The sequence below is a fragment of the Corvus cornix genome, chromosome 4, assembly GCF_000738735.6.
Source record: "Corvus cornix cornix isolate S_Up_H32 chromosome 4, ASM73873v5, whole genome shotgun sequence".
Taxonomy (NCBI): Eukaryota; Metazoa; Chordata; class Aves; order Passeriformes; family Corvidae; genus Corvus; species Corvus cornix.
In genome coordinates this window covers 62,567,773-62,587,537 of record NC_046334.1, presented here as the reverse complement: position 1 = coordinate 62,587,537, position 19,765 = coordinate 62,567,773, and the positions used below count along the sequence as shown (strand labels likewise).

General features: G+C 40.2%; 1 protein-coding gene across 13 annotated transcripts in view; it reads left to right on the top strand.

The window, feature by feature from the left end:
- The window catches only part of ABLIM2 (actin binding LIM protein family member 2), a 131,285-nt gene that overhangs the window by 40,119 nt on the left and 71,401 nt on the right, over positions 1 to 19,765 (top strand). For all 13 annotated transcript variants that reach the window (XM_039550590.1, XM_039550596.1, XM_039550592.1 and 10 more), the window contains exons 3-4: positions 8,295 to 8,478; positions 18,410 to 18,525. In XM_039550590.1, the coding sequence (XP_039406524.1) occupies positions 8,295 to 8,478; positions 18,410 to 18,525 (300 nt within the window). The remainder of the gene's footprint in view (positions 1 to 8,294; positions 8,479 to 18,409; positions 18,526 to 19,765) is intronic.

Here is a 19,765-nt window from a genome sequence, read left to right as displayed (position 1 = left end):
TTTAAAGTATATCCTATTTTAATCAGGTTTTATAAAAGTACTGTTACAATGAAGCAGTTGCCTTTGATACGGTGAAGCAAAGTTTCATTCGACTTCAAGGGCTTTGGTTCCCATGTTTGCTCATTCTTTTTTTATTTGTTACCACTGTAATAAAAGCACCAAGGAAAATTACTAAAGTGATAAAATATTAATGACTCAGACTGTCAAATTAAAAAAAATGTGGTGACTATAAACTATTCAGAGGGTGTTTGTCATGTCAGGATGGCATTTAATGGAGTGGATGGTATTAGACAAATACTAACTTGGAGCTTCTTTACAGCAGTGTGATCTAGTAGACCCAGTAAAGAGACACATTAACCTAGAACTGTAGATAGGAGAGATGTAGGTGCTGTGATTATATTATCTTGGGTAGCCTCTCAGATCTTTAATAAGGCTAGAAACTACCTTGTTTTAGGAGTGATTGTCAAGTATTTCATTTTCTGTGCTGTGATAGTATCCTGGCATTTCCAAAGTGGCAGTGGCCAATTTAAATGGGAGAATCCATACCATCCTGCTAAAGAGTGTTCTTTGTACATATATGAGAAGAACTGTAACTCACATCTGTGTCCTTTCCTGGTTTGTCTTGATGAAAGGAAGTAAACTTCCAGTCTGAAGCATAGAGGTAAAAACATGACCTTTGTGCTATACCTGCTTCATTGTATCTCGTGTGTATCTTGTTTTACCCCCAATCAAAATTCTCCTGATTGCTTCTTGCTATGGGTGCAGCACATACAGTCTTCCACGCTAACACAGCTAGCAGTTGCAAGTGTACTTTTTCCCGCATTAATTTTCATTGGTTTTTTTAATTAATCTGTTAGAATTTATCACATCTTCAGTTTAGAATAGGGTATGTGGTTCTGGGGATTAGTGTTTCTATGGCACTGCAGTGTCCTGGGAATTGTAAAAAAGCCCAGGTCTGGATAGATCACTTCTATACCATTTTCTCAGTAGAAAATGCAACAGAACCCAGACTTGCATCATTTATCGGGAAGTCCTATTAATGGGAAGGGCTGAGACAGAATATTCAGTGAAAATTTTAAATACATGGAATAACTTGGCAGTAGGAGTTATTTGTTTGTTAGATCAAATGCATCTGCTAGGATATAAATATGTTCAAAGCTGCACTGAGTAATCTGAGGGACTCGCATCTGAACATAGCCACAGGGTTTCACATTTCAAAATGGGAGTCATTTGCGGGAAGCCCATTTGTAAGAGTTCCGAGTCCCAGATTTTTGCCAGGCAGTAGCAGTTCCTGGTATTTGTGGTGTCATGGGCACTGGAGATTAGTGTAGGGGCTCTTATTCATCAGGCACTCCCAGCAACGTGTCCAGCACTTCCTGAGTCCTCCAGGAGTTTGCAATCCCAGATCATATTAGCTCAGTATAACAGGAAAAACTGCTTCCAATGTAATGCTCACCAAGTCAGGCTTGCAGAGTGTGGTAGCTTAGGGCTGCCTTACCAATGTCAACTTATTATTTTTATTTCTTATGATGGTGATAATAACAATCACTTTTGCCAGTGCAAAAGTAATTTAATGTAGCAGCAAATGGTTCTATGTTGTAGTTTTAAAACCTGAACTTTAAAATTTGTAATCACTAAATTTCTAAAAACAACTCAATAATTAAATTTTGGTCAGTTAGTGATCTTGCACTATCACAAAGTAATGGATAGTTTTCCCTTTGTCTTAATCATGTTCTTGTTGTAACCTGTCTTTGCATTCATTAAGAACTTTCTGCAGCCCCTCATGTCCTGGCCGTATACCCATCACATCAGCACTCTAGCAAAACCTTTTATTTCATGGCATATATTTCAACTAGAGTCTGATGAATCTTTTTTTAAGAGTATCTTTCAAGAATTTAATGAATACATAATGTTAATAAAACATGGTGAAATGGACAGAGAGGAATCATGGTTATGAGTACTGGTAAAGGAATATCTTAATTAGGTTCATTAAAAGGTAGCTAACTATTCACCACAGGAAGCCAAACCTCTGTTATTTCTGTTTTCCAACTTTTCTCCTTATTTGCATCCTTCTAGTCCATAGGATGAGAAGTTATAGTAGAAAGCCAAGTGCTCATTAGATGATAGGATTTTCAAATCTGTATAAGCTTTGCAGGCAGTAAGGATACTATTCATATAAAGAAATTTTGAGCATACATAGTTTCAGCCCACATTAGATAATGTCACAGAATTATTATTATTTTAAAAAGCCTGTAAGTCTTTTTAATTACTTAAGTTCTCTTCTTGGGGTAAGGTTTTTCACCCTGAAAAAAAAGTGCAAGGATGCCTTTATGCAGGGGCCTTCCAGTCTATGTGATGCTCTTTCCCTTGAGGACACAGCAGGGATACAGCAGCACTCTGGAGTAGCTATGGGGCATTTCAGTGCACTAAGGTGATGTGATGCCTGCATGGAGACCCAGAAAGTTGTTGCATAAAATTCATCACTGCCACAGTGGTGTTATTCCACCTCCCACTTTCTGAAACTCATTAACACGAGACCATCTGCCATATCTGTGAATAGAGCAGGAACTTAATTTGCAAACCTGGAGCTGGCACCCAAAGCACTGTTAAAAAAAAATTGGAAAATATTTGGTGTTGTTGCTTTGTGTGTTGGGTTTTTTTGGGTTGTGGATTTTATTTTATTGTATTTTATTATTTTTAAAAACTTGTTTTAATTAGTCTGGCAAATGACAGCAGTATTTTACCATAAACACATAAGATGCTGTTAGGTTGAAAATGGGTTTAAGCACATTACTGTTTCTTGAATTTCTTTAGCATACTTGTAAATTTTAGGTAACCAGATTGAGTCCTTAAAACAAGAAATCAGTATAAATGAGACAACTTTTCCAGTTTTCCTGGGGATTATTTTGGTACTTTGAAACAACTGCATACCTAATGCTGTGAGGATCTTGCTCACCTCTAAGACTATGGGAGAGCTTTTATAGGGCAGCAACACTGTCTCTAAGCTATTGGGAGACTATGCTTTCCAGAAGGAAAATGGAAAGGTACTTCCTAAGGAAAAATTACTTGATGTGTAGTTCCCATTTATTATAGGAGTCAAGATACATAGTGCACAGGAAACTTCCCAAACTCTCCTTCATTTTAATTGGCATGCTCTAATGTTTTGTTGATCTCATAAGAGAATTCTGAATCTCAAAGGCTTTTCCTTCACTGAAGTGTTTTCTCCACAAATTAAATTATGGGCGTCATGGCCAGTGTAGCCTCGGAGGTTGTGTAGTGCATTGTACTCTGTATCCTTTATAGCTTTATCAGTGCTATATGCAAGGTGAAGTGTTGCAGGATATGATATATCCCCTAAGTTTTCTGTGTCTTTTCTACTCCTGAAAGGTTCTGGTTTTCTTTTGTCAGACCTGTCTGCCTTCCTGCATTTCTTGGTTGGAAGCTGGAGAAGAGGCCAGCTCGTGTGTCCAAGACTTTTCTGGGGCTGCATGCTGCTTTTGTTTGCCCTGGGTAGTAAGAAAATGAGGTGCCATTCAAGTCCTTGAGATTGTAGCTGGTATTTCAGATAATACTGCTGATACACTGCCAATGACTGGCAGACTTGAGTATTCTTGAGTTCACAGATGTGTTTGGAAAGACAGCAGATAGGATCACTCATGCCTAGGAAGAGTGATTAGATTACATGGTTTATATACCCCATTGCAAGGTTCCTTCTGTCTTACTGCTGCTCACCTATAGACCGAAGTTTCAGGTGTGAATTAACTAAGAGATGATATTCCCATCCCAATATTGTATGGCCAGCAAACTTGGAGCTGGGAAAGACTTCCCCAAAAGCTTTGTGGAAAGCTTATCTGGACTTACCACACCAGACCATGCAAGAAGGAGTATCACAGTCACAGGCATCTGCTGAAAGTGGGTTTAGACTGCTTCAGATTGATTGCAGTTCAGTTTGAACTTAAGTCAAAGCTGTAGTGGTGGAAGTTTGCCAGGTGGTTGTGATTCCTTCTCACAGGCATAGTGGCCAGGAGAAATGTTCCACATATAATCATGGGCTTTTGGAGAATGGGATCCCAGACTTCATACATCAGTGGTGTATGAAGATGTACAATTTAGCTGTCAAAAGAGAGTTATATCAGCAGTGTACTACGTGTCATTCTTGGGATCTTAGCCAGCCAGCAGCATCCATCTCATGGATGGAGGAAAATACCAGAACTGAACATTAAACCACAGTGCTGAGGAAGAAAAAAATGTGTTTAACTTACATCAGGCAACAAATGGGAGGGAAAAATATAGACTTGTATGTGCGGTTGCATGTAAGCAAATTACTTGACTGTCTGGCACGTTGACAGCAGAACAGCCCTGTTGGGATGACAGGAGCAGCAGTGCATGCTGCTGCTGCAGCCTGCTGTAATGTGCAGCAGCACAGCGAGCGTAGCATCCCCCAGGCAGCTCAGGACACAGCTGGTTTTTAGGCCCAGCACACAGCCAAGAAATTAATCTACTTTCAGTAGGCTCATTTGCCAGCACAGAAAATAGATGCATTTTATATTTGTACACTGCAAATGGAATACTGATGACATGCAGTAGTGGAATAGCAACATGCTTAAAGTGCATTGATTAATTGATTTGCTGATATTTATTTTTATAAAATCATAGAATAATTTTTATAAAATCACAGAATAATGGAAGGGACATTTAAAGGTCATCTAGTCCAAACCTCCCTGGAATGAGCAGCGTCTTCAACTAAATCAGATTTCTCAGGGCTCTGTCCAACCTGACTTTAAATGTTTCCAGAGATGGGCCACCTCTCTGGACAACCTGTTTCAGTACCTCACCAGCCTCACTTAAAAAAATTTCTTCCATATATCCTGTCTAAATTGCACCTCTTTTAGTTTAAAACCATAGCCATTACACACTGCATGAATTCTAGTGCTTCAGGTGCTGTTACAGACACCGTGCTAGGGAAAAACATAGTCTGTTTCTAAACCAGTAGAGGAGCCCCCAGATCTATATATGAAGTACTTTGGTGTGAGGTAACTGCAAACTGTCTTGAAGAGTGGAATTATCCAGCTGTAAGAGAAGCCACCCTGAGATACCCTCCCTAAAAATGGTGTGGGTGTCGTCCCTCTCAAGTCTCATAGCACATCCAGGTTACTGGCTTACTACTAAATACCATAAGGAGACAAATACTTACTTATTCGCTACTTAAAAATTACTCCTAAAGCTTGTAACTGCTCAGGAAAAGGCATTGCCTTGTATGCAGGGTAATACCAAGACAAGAAGATGAGTTACTCTGTGTTAGTCTCTTCATTAATATAATTGCTGTGTTTGCAGTGCTCTTCTTTCTTCACCAAGATGAACTCCAGAAACTGTTGAAAACTGTTTCTAGGTTATAAATAATCCTACCTCCAGACTCCTTGTGGAAGACAAGTGCTGGATAGGAGTGGATGTGACATTATGCTGATTTCCTGTCCTAGGAGAGTAAGATCTGGTAGCTGCCTTCAGACATTCTCCCTAGACTTCCTCCAGCTTTCCTTTCCTGGTTTCTTGTCTCTGCAGGTGTGCAGGATCATCTCAGATGGGCAGTGTCTCTGTCCACGTAAGTAGCAGGCAAGGGGCACAGCATCTCACCTGAGGGAAGGCCATTGGGTCTCTTTTCAGAGCTGCTCTTCTCAGCTTTAAACTGTGACTATTTTGATATCCAGGCCATTGTTTAACTGGAATCCCTGTGTTCTTCTCTGGTCAGCTGGGTGACAGGCGAAATTGGATCAGATGGCTCAAAGAGTGCAGGATCAGGCAAGGGTTTGTGACTCAAGTTATGGCCTGTGGACCAGAGCTGGTGGTGCAAAGATGTTCATTCAGCCACTCCTTGCACATAGGGAGTCTGAAGTGATGGTGATGCAGAAAGAGGCCTGGTGAAAGGATGCCAAACTCACTTTTATTTTGAAGTCCTAATAACTCGTGTTTCTGTCTCTCTTTGGGTGAACAGTTTCGCTACAGGGTTCCTGAGAAGCCAGGATTAAGTGCATTAATGCAAACTGCTTTGGAGTTGTACACAACTTTGGAGTAGTTGTAACATTAGTGACAGCACAGAGAAAGGCAAATACCCTCAGGGTGAGACAGAGTGCCACCAAATGCCAGTGGCTGAACTGCTGCTGACCCCGCGTACCCCAAACCTTGCACCAGAGCTCTCAGCTGCAGTGAGACAGAGCCTGCATGGCTTCCATTTAGACAATAAATACAGATTTGCTTGTGCAAAACGTAAGAAATGTATATAGGTATGTAATTCCTCCCTTCTCTTTTCAGAAATGCAGTTATGTCCTTTTAACTTTTTTGTCTTATGATCCATTCTGCAAGTTCAAACACTGTATGATGCAATTTAGAGCTGCTCTAGGGCATCAGTATCAGCTCAGCATGCTGCTCAGCATCATCTTAGAGCCACAGCTGATCTCTGCTTCTGTGACACCGGTATGTAGCTGAAATATATAGGCTGAAAGAAACTCATGATATCCAAGATTTTTGGAAAGATTTTTCAAAAAGCCTGTCCTTCATGAAAATGAGAGCATAGGTGAGAAAGAGAAATGTTAAAAGCAAATGTGTTAACCCTCTGAGACAGGATATGAGCAACGTATTGCAATATAATTAATCTAATCCTTGTTGTCCATGACACATGCAATATAATTGGAAGTCTTTTGAATTATAAGCAAGATTAATTAACCTGTAGTTCTTCAGTTTGACCGTGCACTAATATAGTTCTAGCATGATTGTTGTTTTCTTAGCAGTCAGGGCCATCTCCAGGGAGAATGAGGAGAACTTAAATGCCCATGTAGGGTTTAAAGAGGGCCTTGAGCCCAGGCCTCCTGTGCTACAGTTAACAAAGACTATAAAAAAAAGGGAGAGTGATTTGGTGTAATTTTGAATGAATGATCAGGATCCTATGCTTTTTCAGGGTTTCTGTGCTGCTTGTGTTACTTTGTGCTTTGAGCACCTCTGTTGGACTCATTTCGTATAGTTTAGGTGCAAGTTGATGTATTCTGACACTGCAGGGTGTGAGTTGACAGCCTTTACATTTAGAAACCAAAGTGCCTGTGGACTCTCAGGTACCCAAGTGTAAATCTCAATCTTGAATTTTAGAAGTGTGGATACTTCTGCTATTTTGGGATCAAGACACTGAACAACTCTGCAATGTTTTGTACATGCAATCCCAATTTAATAAGCAACCTTCCCACTCTTCTTCTGTGGGCTGTATGTGAGTAGTGACACTGCTGTGGTTCAGCATCATTTGACTGTAAACACCGTGTGGTGATGGGAACACATTCCTGCATGAACATCCCCAGGAGCAGGAGTACGTAGTAACAAGTGTGGTGCTGTGACTTGCAGTAAAGAAGCAGTCAACACAGCAGTAGAATCACCTTTCTGAAGTCCAGTTCTCCTTATAAATCAAATCCAGTCTGTTTTCAAAGATCGTGATCAATGTGGATGATGGTCATCTTCTACGTGTCTGCTCTTTCTGTATGACTTCACCAGACCATTGTATCTCTCCTTCCTGTCTTACATGTTCTCAAAATTCCAGCCTAGCTCCATCCCTGATGCAATGGGAAAAGCCCCTGAACAGTCTCCCAAGCCCTTGGTTAATGAACTTTAACCCTTTCCTCCAGGTTTATTTTAAAAAATAGAAATTGACATGTAGGACTAAAACCTTACTTTTGCCAGGAGCAGATGAATCTGGAGATGCCTCCAGTTCATACTTGGTGAGTGATGTTCATCAGGTAAACACTATCTGATTTAAACTGATTTAACTTGTGAAAGCTTGCAGCAGTTTCCATGTGCATCAGCCCCTGTGTTTAGAGAGAGCAGTATTTAAAACCCTTTTGTGTTCAGGAGGAATATCAGACACTTCTAATCTGTTAGAGTTGTTTCTTTGTAACACTGGTGCTTTAGATTTTAAAGGCTTATATCCTTTATACATTTCTGTTAACCTGTTAAATGTGTTGGGTGTTGTATGTGCTAACCCTGAACTCAACTCCTACAGACTTCAACTTTGCACTCACAGCTTCTGCACTGAGGGTGACATTTTTGCATTAAATAAGTCCAGGCCATTAGTGTACAGAATACATGACTGATGTAATTTACTGGAAGAGCAGTGTTTTTCAGATGCACATCTGTTCTGTGATCATAAGCCCATACATTGAAGTGCTTAAATACTCCACTAAGAACCATTCAGATCACAGCCTCATCTTAGAGCATGAGTTTTCATTTCCTGCCTTCTGAGTCTGCCTTTTCTCTTTCTGCAGCTTGTGGATGTGACCTGGCTCAAGGAGGATTTTTTGTGAGACAGGGAGACTACATCTGTACTTTGGACTACCAGAGACTCTATGGCACACGATGCTTCAGTTGTGATGAATTCATTGAGGGGGAAGTGGTCTCAGCACTGGGCAAAACCTATCACCCAGACTGTTTTGTGTGTGCTGTCTGCAGGTAGGTTTTCTACATGAAGCTGTGTTTCCTTTAAAAGCTAGATTTTGAAAGACTGATGCCAGGCATCACCTATAGCCTAGAGACAGGGTTTTCTGTTATTCACTTCTTTAAAAACTGCAGAATTGAAAAAAGAAATTGCAAATTTTGAGTGCCTCCCTTTTTCCAAATGTGTTTTTCTGGTTTATGTTATCTTATGTGTGAGGTTTTCAAAGTACTTTAGAAACTGCCACTGTCTTCACTGTAAGATGTTTTGCCCAAAATGTTGCTTTATTTCTGTTGTGTCTGCTGTTTTGTCATTTGTTGACTGAAATTACAAAGGATTCCTGTGCCAGTGGCTGAGTCCTCAACAGGCCAGATGGATATTGTATTAATAGATTTAAACAGAATTTTCACAGTGCTTCTTCTCAGAAACTTCAGTAACCATTTCAAATAGGACAGAAAGGTCCTGGACTATTAAAGACGTTTGATTTCACGGGGGATCTGTGTTAGACATGGGTGTGACAAGTGACACAGCACACAAGCTTTTCCCCTACTAAAGCCCAGTGTAGTTCAGTGGGATCATTTCCTGCATGGGTCCCAGACTCAACAATACAGGGACTGATGTCATTTTGACCTGCATCTCAATCCTCTTGTGTAGAAATAGCACCAAAAAATCAATTGAAGGCTTCATGAAGAAGCTTGAAGTCCACTAAACCTTCAGGAAATGCACTGTTACAGCAATGTGGAGCAAATGGAAATGCTGCCATAGTTTCTCTGGCTAAACTTGAGCTTTTAGGAGTACAAGAAAAGCAACCTGACTTTCAAAGGGAAAGCCCAGTGAGACACTGGTGCAGCACAGTTGAGATGCTCTGTGTGCTGATGCCTCATGCAGGTGACCGTGCAGTCCCAAACCAGCATGTCCATGGCACTGTGCCCGTCTGCCAGCCCAGCCTGCCCAGCCCATGGAGCTGCTGAGCTCAGATATCCTCCTGTGCTGATGCAGGAGCAGGACTTCAAATTCCACAGCAGCTGTGGCTCATGGCAGGATCTCAATTAAATAAAGCAATTGAACAAATAATAATAATAGCCCTGATAAGGGGAAGGCTCTGAGATGGACAAGCCTTTATTATATTAAATTCTATCTAAGTTTTTCTCTGTTCCATAGGACATTTTTCCTTTTGGATACTTTAAACAAACATGAAGAGTAAAGATAAGGAAAAATCCTAAAGTCTTTTTCTTATTTTTTTCTTTTAATAGTAGAGAAAATTATTTCCAATGGATCTCTTGAGTTAACTGCTGGCTGCACACGCTCTTGGCCTGCAGCCTGGCAGTATTACAACTCTTCTAGAGATGAGCAGAGCTAATTCCTGGTACCTTTATTCTTAGCACTAGTACCTTCTGTAAAGTCAGGTGCTTCTTTATTTAAGAGAAATCAAAAAACTGGTTGATTCCGTTTTTCCTGCTAAACGTGTTTGTATTCTCAGTCACACCACTAGAGTTTAGCAGATTTTTTTTTTTAAATGTTTGTTACTGTACTTATCAACTTGGTACCTAACCTGGGTTTCAGCCTGTTGTTTTTACCAACTCTTTCTGTATTTAGTTAGTCCTTTAGCTGATAGTTTGGAGCTTGGTGGTACAATTTATTCTGTCTCCCTGGAAATTTGGAATAATTTTCCTTGTGACTAAAATATTTCTTTTTAAGTACCTAACAATTCAGGTGAGTTAAACTGCAGCACTGTGAAATTATTCATGCTACAAATATCGTGTGTGGTGAAGATGTGATAAAGCTTTTAAAAATTAAGTTCCTGATAAATTAATATGTCATATAAAAAGAAAATCAGTGATGTTCCCTAGCCTTCTGTATAACTAAATAGTTGTATTAAATGCTATTTCACTCTTTCTAATTGTTCAGTAGAGAGATCCAGATTTGCTTCTGTTGCTTTCCCTAGAAGGACACACAAATTCTTATTGTCTTCGTCAGAGCCAGCTAATGCCTTGCTGACTAGCAGGATTCAATTAGTGTCTCCCAGAGGGGTTGTAACACTGATTTGTGATGCAGAGCAGCAGAAGAATCGTGTCATGTGTTTATATGCTTTAAATCAGCCTCAATTACCCCTGTCATTGCAAGCCAGACATAACGTGTGTTTTTTATGGGGAAGAGTGTCCTGTCTAAACATCATCAGTATTTATTTTATTGAATGATATCCTCAGTAAAAATAAGGTTGGGAGACTATAAAGATGTGTTGTTTAAGCCAAAAGAAGGAACTTGTTTGTTCATTTAAAAAACAGTAATAACAAAAAGAGGGGGGGGGAAAAAGTGTAAAACCCTCTACCTTGACATGTTCCTTGGTGGGAAGAGTCAGGAAAACCATTTGTGGCCTCATTTCTTACAGATGGGCAGAAACCTTAAATACTGGGCCAAAGCACACTGTCAGTAGCAGTTAGCAGATGATGCCAACTGCATTTGGCATTACCTTTTACAGCCAGACTTTAATGTGGGTGCTGTGTTAGAAATCTGACTTCCAGAATGGTGTGAATTTGAGAGGTGGTGACTGCCTGCCAGTGGGGCTGATCCTGCTCTCATGGAAACCAAGCCAGGCTCTTACCATCTTCAGCCTGGAAACACTGGTAGCAGAAGGCATTTTGCACTCATGACACATTTCTCCAGAATGAGCACTTCTGCACCCCCTATTTCTGTAGCTGCTGAAGTAACACTTTTAAACTGTTTCTACATTGAATAGTAAACCAGTGTCAGTAGCAAGTCCTTTTTTTTTTTCCTTATTTTCAGAGAAGAGAAGGTTTGAATAGAAACATGTGGGAAGTGTATGGTAGCATCAGTGAGAAAATCTAGCTAGAGGGAGCAGTGGGAAAAAGCCAGCAATCCAAGCCCAGTTGTCTCCTGATGTTACTACTGTTGGATGCCACATGGCCCAGTGTCACAGGAAGCTGTATTCCTTGTACCCTCTGCACTGCATTCATAACCTGCTGCCCTCCTCTGGAAAAGCTGGTGTGTCAGAAATCCAGCTCATCTCTGGGCATCTCTTGGGAGTCAGATGCTACTGCCTAGGGCTGCCACAAGCTAAAGTCTGAAAAAAATGAATTGGTATTCAGAGAAAAAAAACTATTAAAAGTACAAGATATTGTGCCATCCTATTTGATTGTTTCTCTCGGTCTTGTGTTAACCAAGTGGCTCTTACAAAAATGCAGCTTTTAATTGCATGTTTGCTCTGCTGGAGTAAAGATTGAGGGTTTAATCCCTTCTTCTTCCTGTGCTGTTCATAGTCTAGTGAAATCTTTTTCTGCTGTTGTGTTTTGTGATGATAACGCCTAAAACTAGGAATGAGTGGAAGAATAACGACATAGATTGAAAACTGTTGCAGATTAAATGCTTACTCTGAATTCCCAGGGAGTGGCTGAAAGTCTTCCTACAGCTTCATTAATTGGAAGGAGCTGCATTCTCCAGAAGGCTGCCAAAGACATTTCCTTCAAAAGCTTCATGTGTTTGTAAAAGTAAAATAGAGAGAGAAAATTGACCCTGGCTGTAGCAATAGAAGCTTAGTTTTATTAAAATTTTGCACATTCTTCTTACATGGCTGTTGTAGACAGGACAGTGTGGCTCTTATGTAAGGTGAGAAAGGGCAGGACATTGAGTCTTTCAGAAAGAAATGGGTTGTCATACCTGTGATAATACTCTGAAAATTGGATTTTCAGGAGATGTCTTAGTGTGTTAATAAGTTACATAGATTTATTAAGCATATATAATGGTCTGTATAATGTTGTACCTAGAGCATGATTTCTGTTACTGATGGGCTATGTGTTCACTGGATATCAAAAAACTGGGATTTGCTTTTATGGGTGTTACTGTAATTAGTAAAGTTGGGGGGATTGGTGTTTACATACCCAGTTGGAGGAGTGTATGTAATAGTTACCCCTTTAGTTTCAGTATTCTTGTACTTAAAAGTTGACAAAAAAATTGTGACATGTGAATGATAAAGAGAGGACAACTTGGCCCTTCGCTGGAGGATAGATAAGCACATGCATCCCAGATTAATAAGGAAACAGGTTCACATTTGCTTTACATAATTTTGATACCTAACTTCTTCTGAGTTCAGGAAGTTTTCTTTTAAAACAGTATCTTGGCAGAAGCTGAATATGTGCCATGTACAGGTGAATAGTATGTGGAGGGGAAAGAGGCAGATACAGATTCTTCAAGGGATTATGTGCCAAACCCAGCTATAAAATCTCTTTCAACCCATTTGTATTTTTACAGTCTTCAAGAAAGTAATTCACTATGGCCAGGCAGTTGAATATAAAAAATCAAAAAGCTGAAATCCTTTTCTTTTCTCAGCAGAAGATTGTGTAGTCCTACATATGTAACACTGCTACTTCTCGAAAGAACTGAGATCTTTTGTGTATGTATGTCTTAAGAAATTAGGGTACTACTGAAAATTAGAAGTTCAAATTCAGTTTTTTCTTAAACACAGCAATCATGTCAAACTTTCTGAATATGCTAAACCTTTTTATTTGCTCACTTTAGTGCTGCTGAATTCGAAAGGGTTTTGTTTCCACTTGAAATCAGCCTGAGTGTTCTTGGCATTTTGATTCTAAACCAAATATATTTATCAATATATGCTTTTTCCTGAATAAAGGGGCAGTGTTGTGCTGCTCTTGAAATTTAGATCTGCTGCTCTTCAGGGGAAGGGTCTGGAGCACAAGTCCTGTGAGGAGCAGCTGAGGGTACTGGAGTTGTTTATCTGGAGCAAAGGAGGCTCAGGGGGTACTTACTGCTCTCTACAGCTGCCTGAAAGGAGGCTGTAGTGAGGTGGGGGTCGGTTTCTTCTCCTAGGCAACCAGTGATAGGACAAGGGGAAATGTCTTTAAGCTGCATCAAAGGAGGTTCAGATTGGATATTAGGAGAAGTTTCTTTGCTGAAAAGGGAGTTAAACATTGGAACAGGGTGCCCGGGGAAGTGACGGAGTCACCATCCCTGGCAGTGTTCACAAAATGAGTAGACATGGCACTATGCGATGATATGAGCCTGGTGGTGTTTGGCCAAAGATTGGACTTGATGATCTTGGAGGTCTTTTACAACCTTAGTGATTTTAGAGTTCTCTGATTCTATATGGAGCATCCCTATAGCCCTAGGATAATGCAAGATGGAAGGGATCTGTGGGGGTCCTGTGGTCCAGCCCCTGGCTCAAAGCAAGTCCAGTTTGAGCAGACCGCTGATGGAATTCCTTTAACGTATTTCTAAGGATGGAGATCCACAGACTCCCTGAACAGTGTGTCCAGCATTCAACAAGCTCATGGCAATTTTTTTCCCTTATACTGAGTTGACATTTCCCATGTTCCGGCTTGTGTCTTCCCCCTCCAGTCCTTTCACTCTTTACCTCTGAGAAGAACGTGGCTCCAATTTCATGTACGTGTCATCAGGCAGTTTTAGACAGCAATATGACCTCTCCTGAGCAGGTACATCTCCTGCAGCCCCTGCCTGCCCATGTCCTGTGCTGCAGCTCTGAACCTGGCTACCTTCCATCGTCTCCCTCCAGTAAATCCTATCCTGAGGAGCCCAAGATTGTGCCTGCTGCAGTCTCTTAAATTATGAGCATCGGGGAAGACCACATCCCTGGATCTGATGGCTGCACTAATGCCTCCCAGGATGTTGATGGCCTTCTTTGCCATGGGGACACTCTGCTGACTCGTGTCCAACATGGTGTCCACTGGGACCCCCGCATCTTCTTATGCTTTCCATCTGATTAACCCCTGTGGTGTACTGGTGCATGGGGTACTGCTTACAGGATTTAGCATTGCCCTTTCTGAAATTCATGTAGATGGTAGAAAGCACACAATGTCCACTTTGTATCATCATTTTAATCCACGGGGTCAGATTCATCCCTATGGAGCACCTTGAGGGATGTGATTGTTCCAGGTACAAACTAGAGCAGAATTTGATCCTGTTCGTCCTTAGGTTGCAGTCTGACATTACACCTGACCTGGTGTAACTGCAGCCAGCTACTGAAATGAATAGCTTTGCTCTCTCCACAACCCAACCTCAGGCTTCTGTTAATTTTCATATATCGAATTTAGTTGACTGTTCAGCCACAGAGTTAGATCAACAATTTAAAGAATAGATAGCCATCCATCTGCTCTGAAAAAAAAAAAAGAATATTTTCTTTAGTCCCTCCTAGAAAGCTTGACTGACTTTCCCACAGCTGCATAGATTGAGGTGTGATGCAGAGAAAGACAAGACCAGGACCTGACCTTTTGGTATCAGCACACAGTTACCCGGGATTAGGCTGATGGTGATTTGATGTTTTACAATATAGTTCTGTTGGTCACCTCCAGATTTTTTTCTGGGTTTGCAAATATTGTAGGCAGGTGGATAAAACAAAATTTGTTGGGAAATGAATCATACATGTATTAAAATTCTACAAGTCATTTGAGAAAGCTGCTTTAAAAATGCTCTTAATTCTCATTTTAAAAATAGATTATCCAACTGTGAAAATCTCACTGAATATTTATTAAAGGATAAGTAGCTAATTTAAACCCTGTCCTGCTTTCTGCAATACCTAGCAGTGTTCAGTGGGTGACTGGTGGTGAGATATCATTGTATTTGAAGGCAGATATGGTGCTCTTAGCCTAAAATTCTATATATAGCCTCGCTCACAACTTACAGAGCTCAGAAACTGAAACCTTGTTAAGTGACTTGTTACCACCTTCTGTTGTGCCTTCACTCATACTGGCACTGAAATGCTTGAGCAGAGCTGCTTGTGAAAGGGAGAGGTCAGCTGGTACAGAAAAACTGACAAATGTGTTGGGTGTGAATTTCCAGTGAACAAAACAGTGAAACAAACTTTGAGGCCTATTTATGGGTTTAGAAGACCTGTGAGGGAAGGAAATGTCTGTCTGTACCTTGGGGTGGACAGCTCCAAGGAATATTTTTCTGGGGATGTTTTAGAGCAAGGTGTCTTGCCCATTTGGAGAACAATAAAGAATCAAAATTGTTGCCCTCTCCCATTGGATGGATTAACTACTGAACTCTTAGAAAATAAGTCAAGTATGATATTTTTATGGGCTATGAAACCCCCTACATGCCCTCCCATCTGAGGAGGCTCTGTGACATGCTGTGGTGCCTGTGAACTTTGGCATATTTGTAGGTGTCATCAGCCTGGTTCTGTCTTTGTGCCATAGGAGATCAATTATCCTATTCTTCTCTTCTAATTTTAACTTACTTCCTTTTAGATTGCCTAATTGCTTAGACAATGATAAGATGAGGCAATTCGAAGTGGTTGGTCCCTGCTTCTACTTTACCTGCTGCTTGGTGTGTCTGTTTGAGGTGGGCTTCTGTGCTCATCAGTAGTTCAGCTGGATCTTTATTAGGTATATCCCTGAGTCAGGAAGATAAACTAACCTTACCTCCCCTACTGCTCCTAATATATTGCATATAAGGTTGTTCAGTAGTGTCATTTTGTTCAGATTGTTCAGAGCAGTGGATTGCTCACAGCTTCCAGCACATCACCATCCCCAGGATTATTAGTGGTGCAAAGCCTGCTGTTTTACTGAGACATCTCAGGAGAGCCCAGCTGGGTCCTGAGCTGAACCCAGCCTTGGTTCCCATAGAGACTGTGGCAAAACACAGTTGAAGGTACTGCCCTGCCCAGGGCATGCAACTGTACATAGGAATAAAAGATGGCAGCATAGCTGTATGGCAGTGAGTGTGGTTGTGTGATGGTATCAGTGGAGCAGGGTGCTGGTTTTGTGGGGTTTTAATTTGGAGCAGACTACCAATGGTTGTAAGAAGTCTGTGTGTATCTGTCAATCAAGATCAGATGTCTTCCTGAAAACACATAGGAGATCGATTACGTTCTTGTCTCAGTTCTGGAACAGCTGACTTTCCTTGGCTCATTTCTTTCCAGGTCAGTTAGTAGTGCTAAGTCAATAGACTTGATTTTGTAATATTTTGTTATCAGGAAAACATGTTTAAATGTTTATTTTCACATTGGGAGTAGAAAATTAGGACAGCATTTGAGTTATATCACTCCATTTTTGAGACAGTTTTTGGTAATTAGTCATGAATTTATATTATCTATATAGAAGTGTATCACATTTACTAATTTTTATTCAAATATATGTATGTTCATTTGAATAAAATTTGAGTTGGGCCAGATGACCTTCAGTGGTCGTTTCCAACCACAACTCTTCTGTGAGTTCATAAAACTTTTATTATTCCATGTATTAGAAGTCTCTCTGATTTAAAAAATATCAAAATCTCTTGCTGACAACAGCTATGGCCTAAAAAGTTAGTTTTGGGGGTTTTTTTGAACATATGACACAGAAGCTTGCTGCTGCTGCACTGCTGCAAGACAGGAGAGATTTGCTCACTGGAGTGCAGCTCCATCACATCATGTCTGTCACACTAGAGACAGTATTGTCTTCTGGTTAGGTTGTTGAGTAAAATTCATGGTACAAAATCCGTTTTGAAACAGGTGGAAATTTAGGCCTCCTGGATCTGTACTAACATGGTGTTGGACCTCGTTGTACCAGAATCACACATAGATCATTTAGTTGGGTCAAAGAGCAATTTTAAAGGCTATTTCCATAAAGTATTTTTCCTTATCTTAAATTTAGGTAAGTGAGAAAGTGGGAATTTTTTGGAGTATAAAGTCATTGTAGAAGAGGAAAAAAAGTGAAAAGCAGAAATCGTTACCAGATATCAAAAAAGATAATAATATTTAAACTCCATGTGTGCTCATGATATTTTAAATTATCACCAATGGTCCAAAATGGATGGCAGTGTTGAACACTTACTTACGTGGTTTCAAATATATTTTAGTATCATTATATAGAAGCAAAGGACAGCATTGCTTTTGTTCTTTTTCTAAGTAATAAAATTCTTTTAAATGTCATTCAAATGTAGAATAACTTCTCTTAGGCAGTTTAGGGAGGAAAATAATGTTTAAGTTTAGCACAAATTATCTGTGTCGCTTTTGTAGTGAAGACAACCTCACAATTGGTATGAATTTGATAGCATTTGTGGGGAAATGCTATGGAGAGTTTTAATGAAATTTTAATCAGATGGGCTGATCAGATGGACTTCACCATGAGGCAGAAGGTATGTGTTATGTTTGTGCCCCGCTTAAGCCATATTTTGATAGCTTGGATAGGGATTTAGTTGGACATGAGCTTTGGGTGGAGTGAAATGTATTTCTAAATCCTCACCATCCTTTGCTGCATATGAAGTGATTTGTCCATCTGGTTCCCTTAGAGAAAAAGCCTCAGTGCTTTCTGTGCCCAGACAAGGAAGTGCACAGCAGAGAGCTTTTTGTTTTAAGGACATTGATAAAAAAGAATGATTTAATTAAGTGTAAGAAGAGCTTTTGTTGAGTAGGGAAAACAAGTGATGTAGACACTGTGGGTTTTATAACTGGGATAGGTTTTTTCCTTTGAGAGTTCACTAACATGTGCTTTCTGAGAACATAGATTAAGAGAAGGACTTTGATGTGGTAAAATTTGTGAGGACAAGTGCTGTTTTTTAATGTATAAAAGTCATCGCTCTTGTGCATCTATTTAACAACATAAAAGCAGCTGCCTTTGCTTCCACTTTACTCCCTGTAATGCCAATTTTATTTTCATTCTGTAACTGATCCTGTCAGTGATGAACCCTGGCTGATACTACATTTCTTAGATACACAACAATTTGGACTTGAGTGCTCACTGTGTTTTCATATCTTTAGATTTTTTTTTTTCCCTAAGAAGCTGTAACCATCTGCATTTGAAGCTGTTTGATATGTCCCTTTGATACTTAAGCCTCTAAGTGGCTGGAAAACTGAATGAGAACTGGGCAAGCAGAGGAAAAGAAGCCAGAGAATAATCGGTTCCTTTATGGAGAGATATTTAATTTCAGTAAAGGCGTGAGGCTGTAAGAGGTTTGCTTTTGTTTCTGCTGTTGTAGATTGCCTTTCCCTGCGGGTGACCGGGTGACTTTTAACGGGAAGGAGTGCATCTGCCAGAAATGTTCCCTGCCCCCCTCCAGCAGCGCCGGCTCTTTCCCTGTACAGAACCTGCGAAGTAAGTACGGATTTCTGCTCTTTTCAGTCAGTACTTCTTAGTCTGCACAGGTTTAAAGGACAGAATTTTACACCAGTATGTGTAACTGGAACTTCTACCACTGTGCTGCATAAGAGGTGTCATGAAATGCAATGTACCCTTGTGAAAAAGTATAGGGTGGTTTTTCAAGGAAGTCTGTTATTGAAAAGGAACACAGATGGTGCCATTATAGGATTAACAATACACAGAACCCCTCGAAGATATGATTAAAAAGAACTAAATCAAATTATTTGGAGAAAAAATATAATATAGATGTTAATATTTTTGAAGATTTAGTCCAAGTCCAGCTGAAATAAAATCCAATGTGAGATTTAATGATTTGTAAGTATTCCAGTATTGCTTCAGAAAATATCAGTGACCAGACTGCATGGCTAAATACTACACAGCAAGGGGTTTAATGTGTGAAATATCACTGGGGGACATTCACCTTGACCTCAAGACTATTGTGCACTATCAGAAGGTACAAACACTACAGGGAAGAAATGTGGTCTTTTCACACCAACTTTTTTTGCAGTAGATCTTCGAGAGGTGGTGTTGCTCTGAACTCCATTCCTCTGCTGTTTTGCTCATGAAGTGCTTCCATGCTTTAAGAGTCCACTACCACCTTTATTTAATTAAACAGCAGCAGCAATTCAATTAAACAGCAAAACCAGAAATATTTTTATTGACTATCACATCAAGCTGGATTCAGCATTGCTGAGGAAGGGCCCCATGGATTGCTCATCTTCCTGCATATGGAATCTGGCCCACTTCTGGGAGAAAGCTCTCCTTTTTTATCCTGTTTTCTTTTTTCCCTCACTTTTCTTCACAGAAGTTTTCACTATCTACTTTCTACAGTTCATCAGCCAAAGCTACTGTGTGAATGCTCTTTGAGATGCTCTACTGATTCCTCTTGCTAATGCCATTCTCTTTTGGGGATAGGATAGCCCTCTCTGTTAGGTGCTTTCTCTTGTCATTTACTGCAGAAATGGATCATCCTTGGCCATCTTTGCTGTCTCCTTGTCATATGTGAAAAGTGCCTTTGACTGTAACGGACATTACTTGCCTGGTTGAGTACTGTCAGAACAAGTTCATTTGATTATCTGTGATACAGAATCCTTTAATGTATTTACATTCCCTTTCTCTGTGTGCACATACACACACACCCCCACACACACCATGGAGAGTTTTTCTTGTCACTGCACTTCCCTGGCTCTCTTGG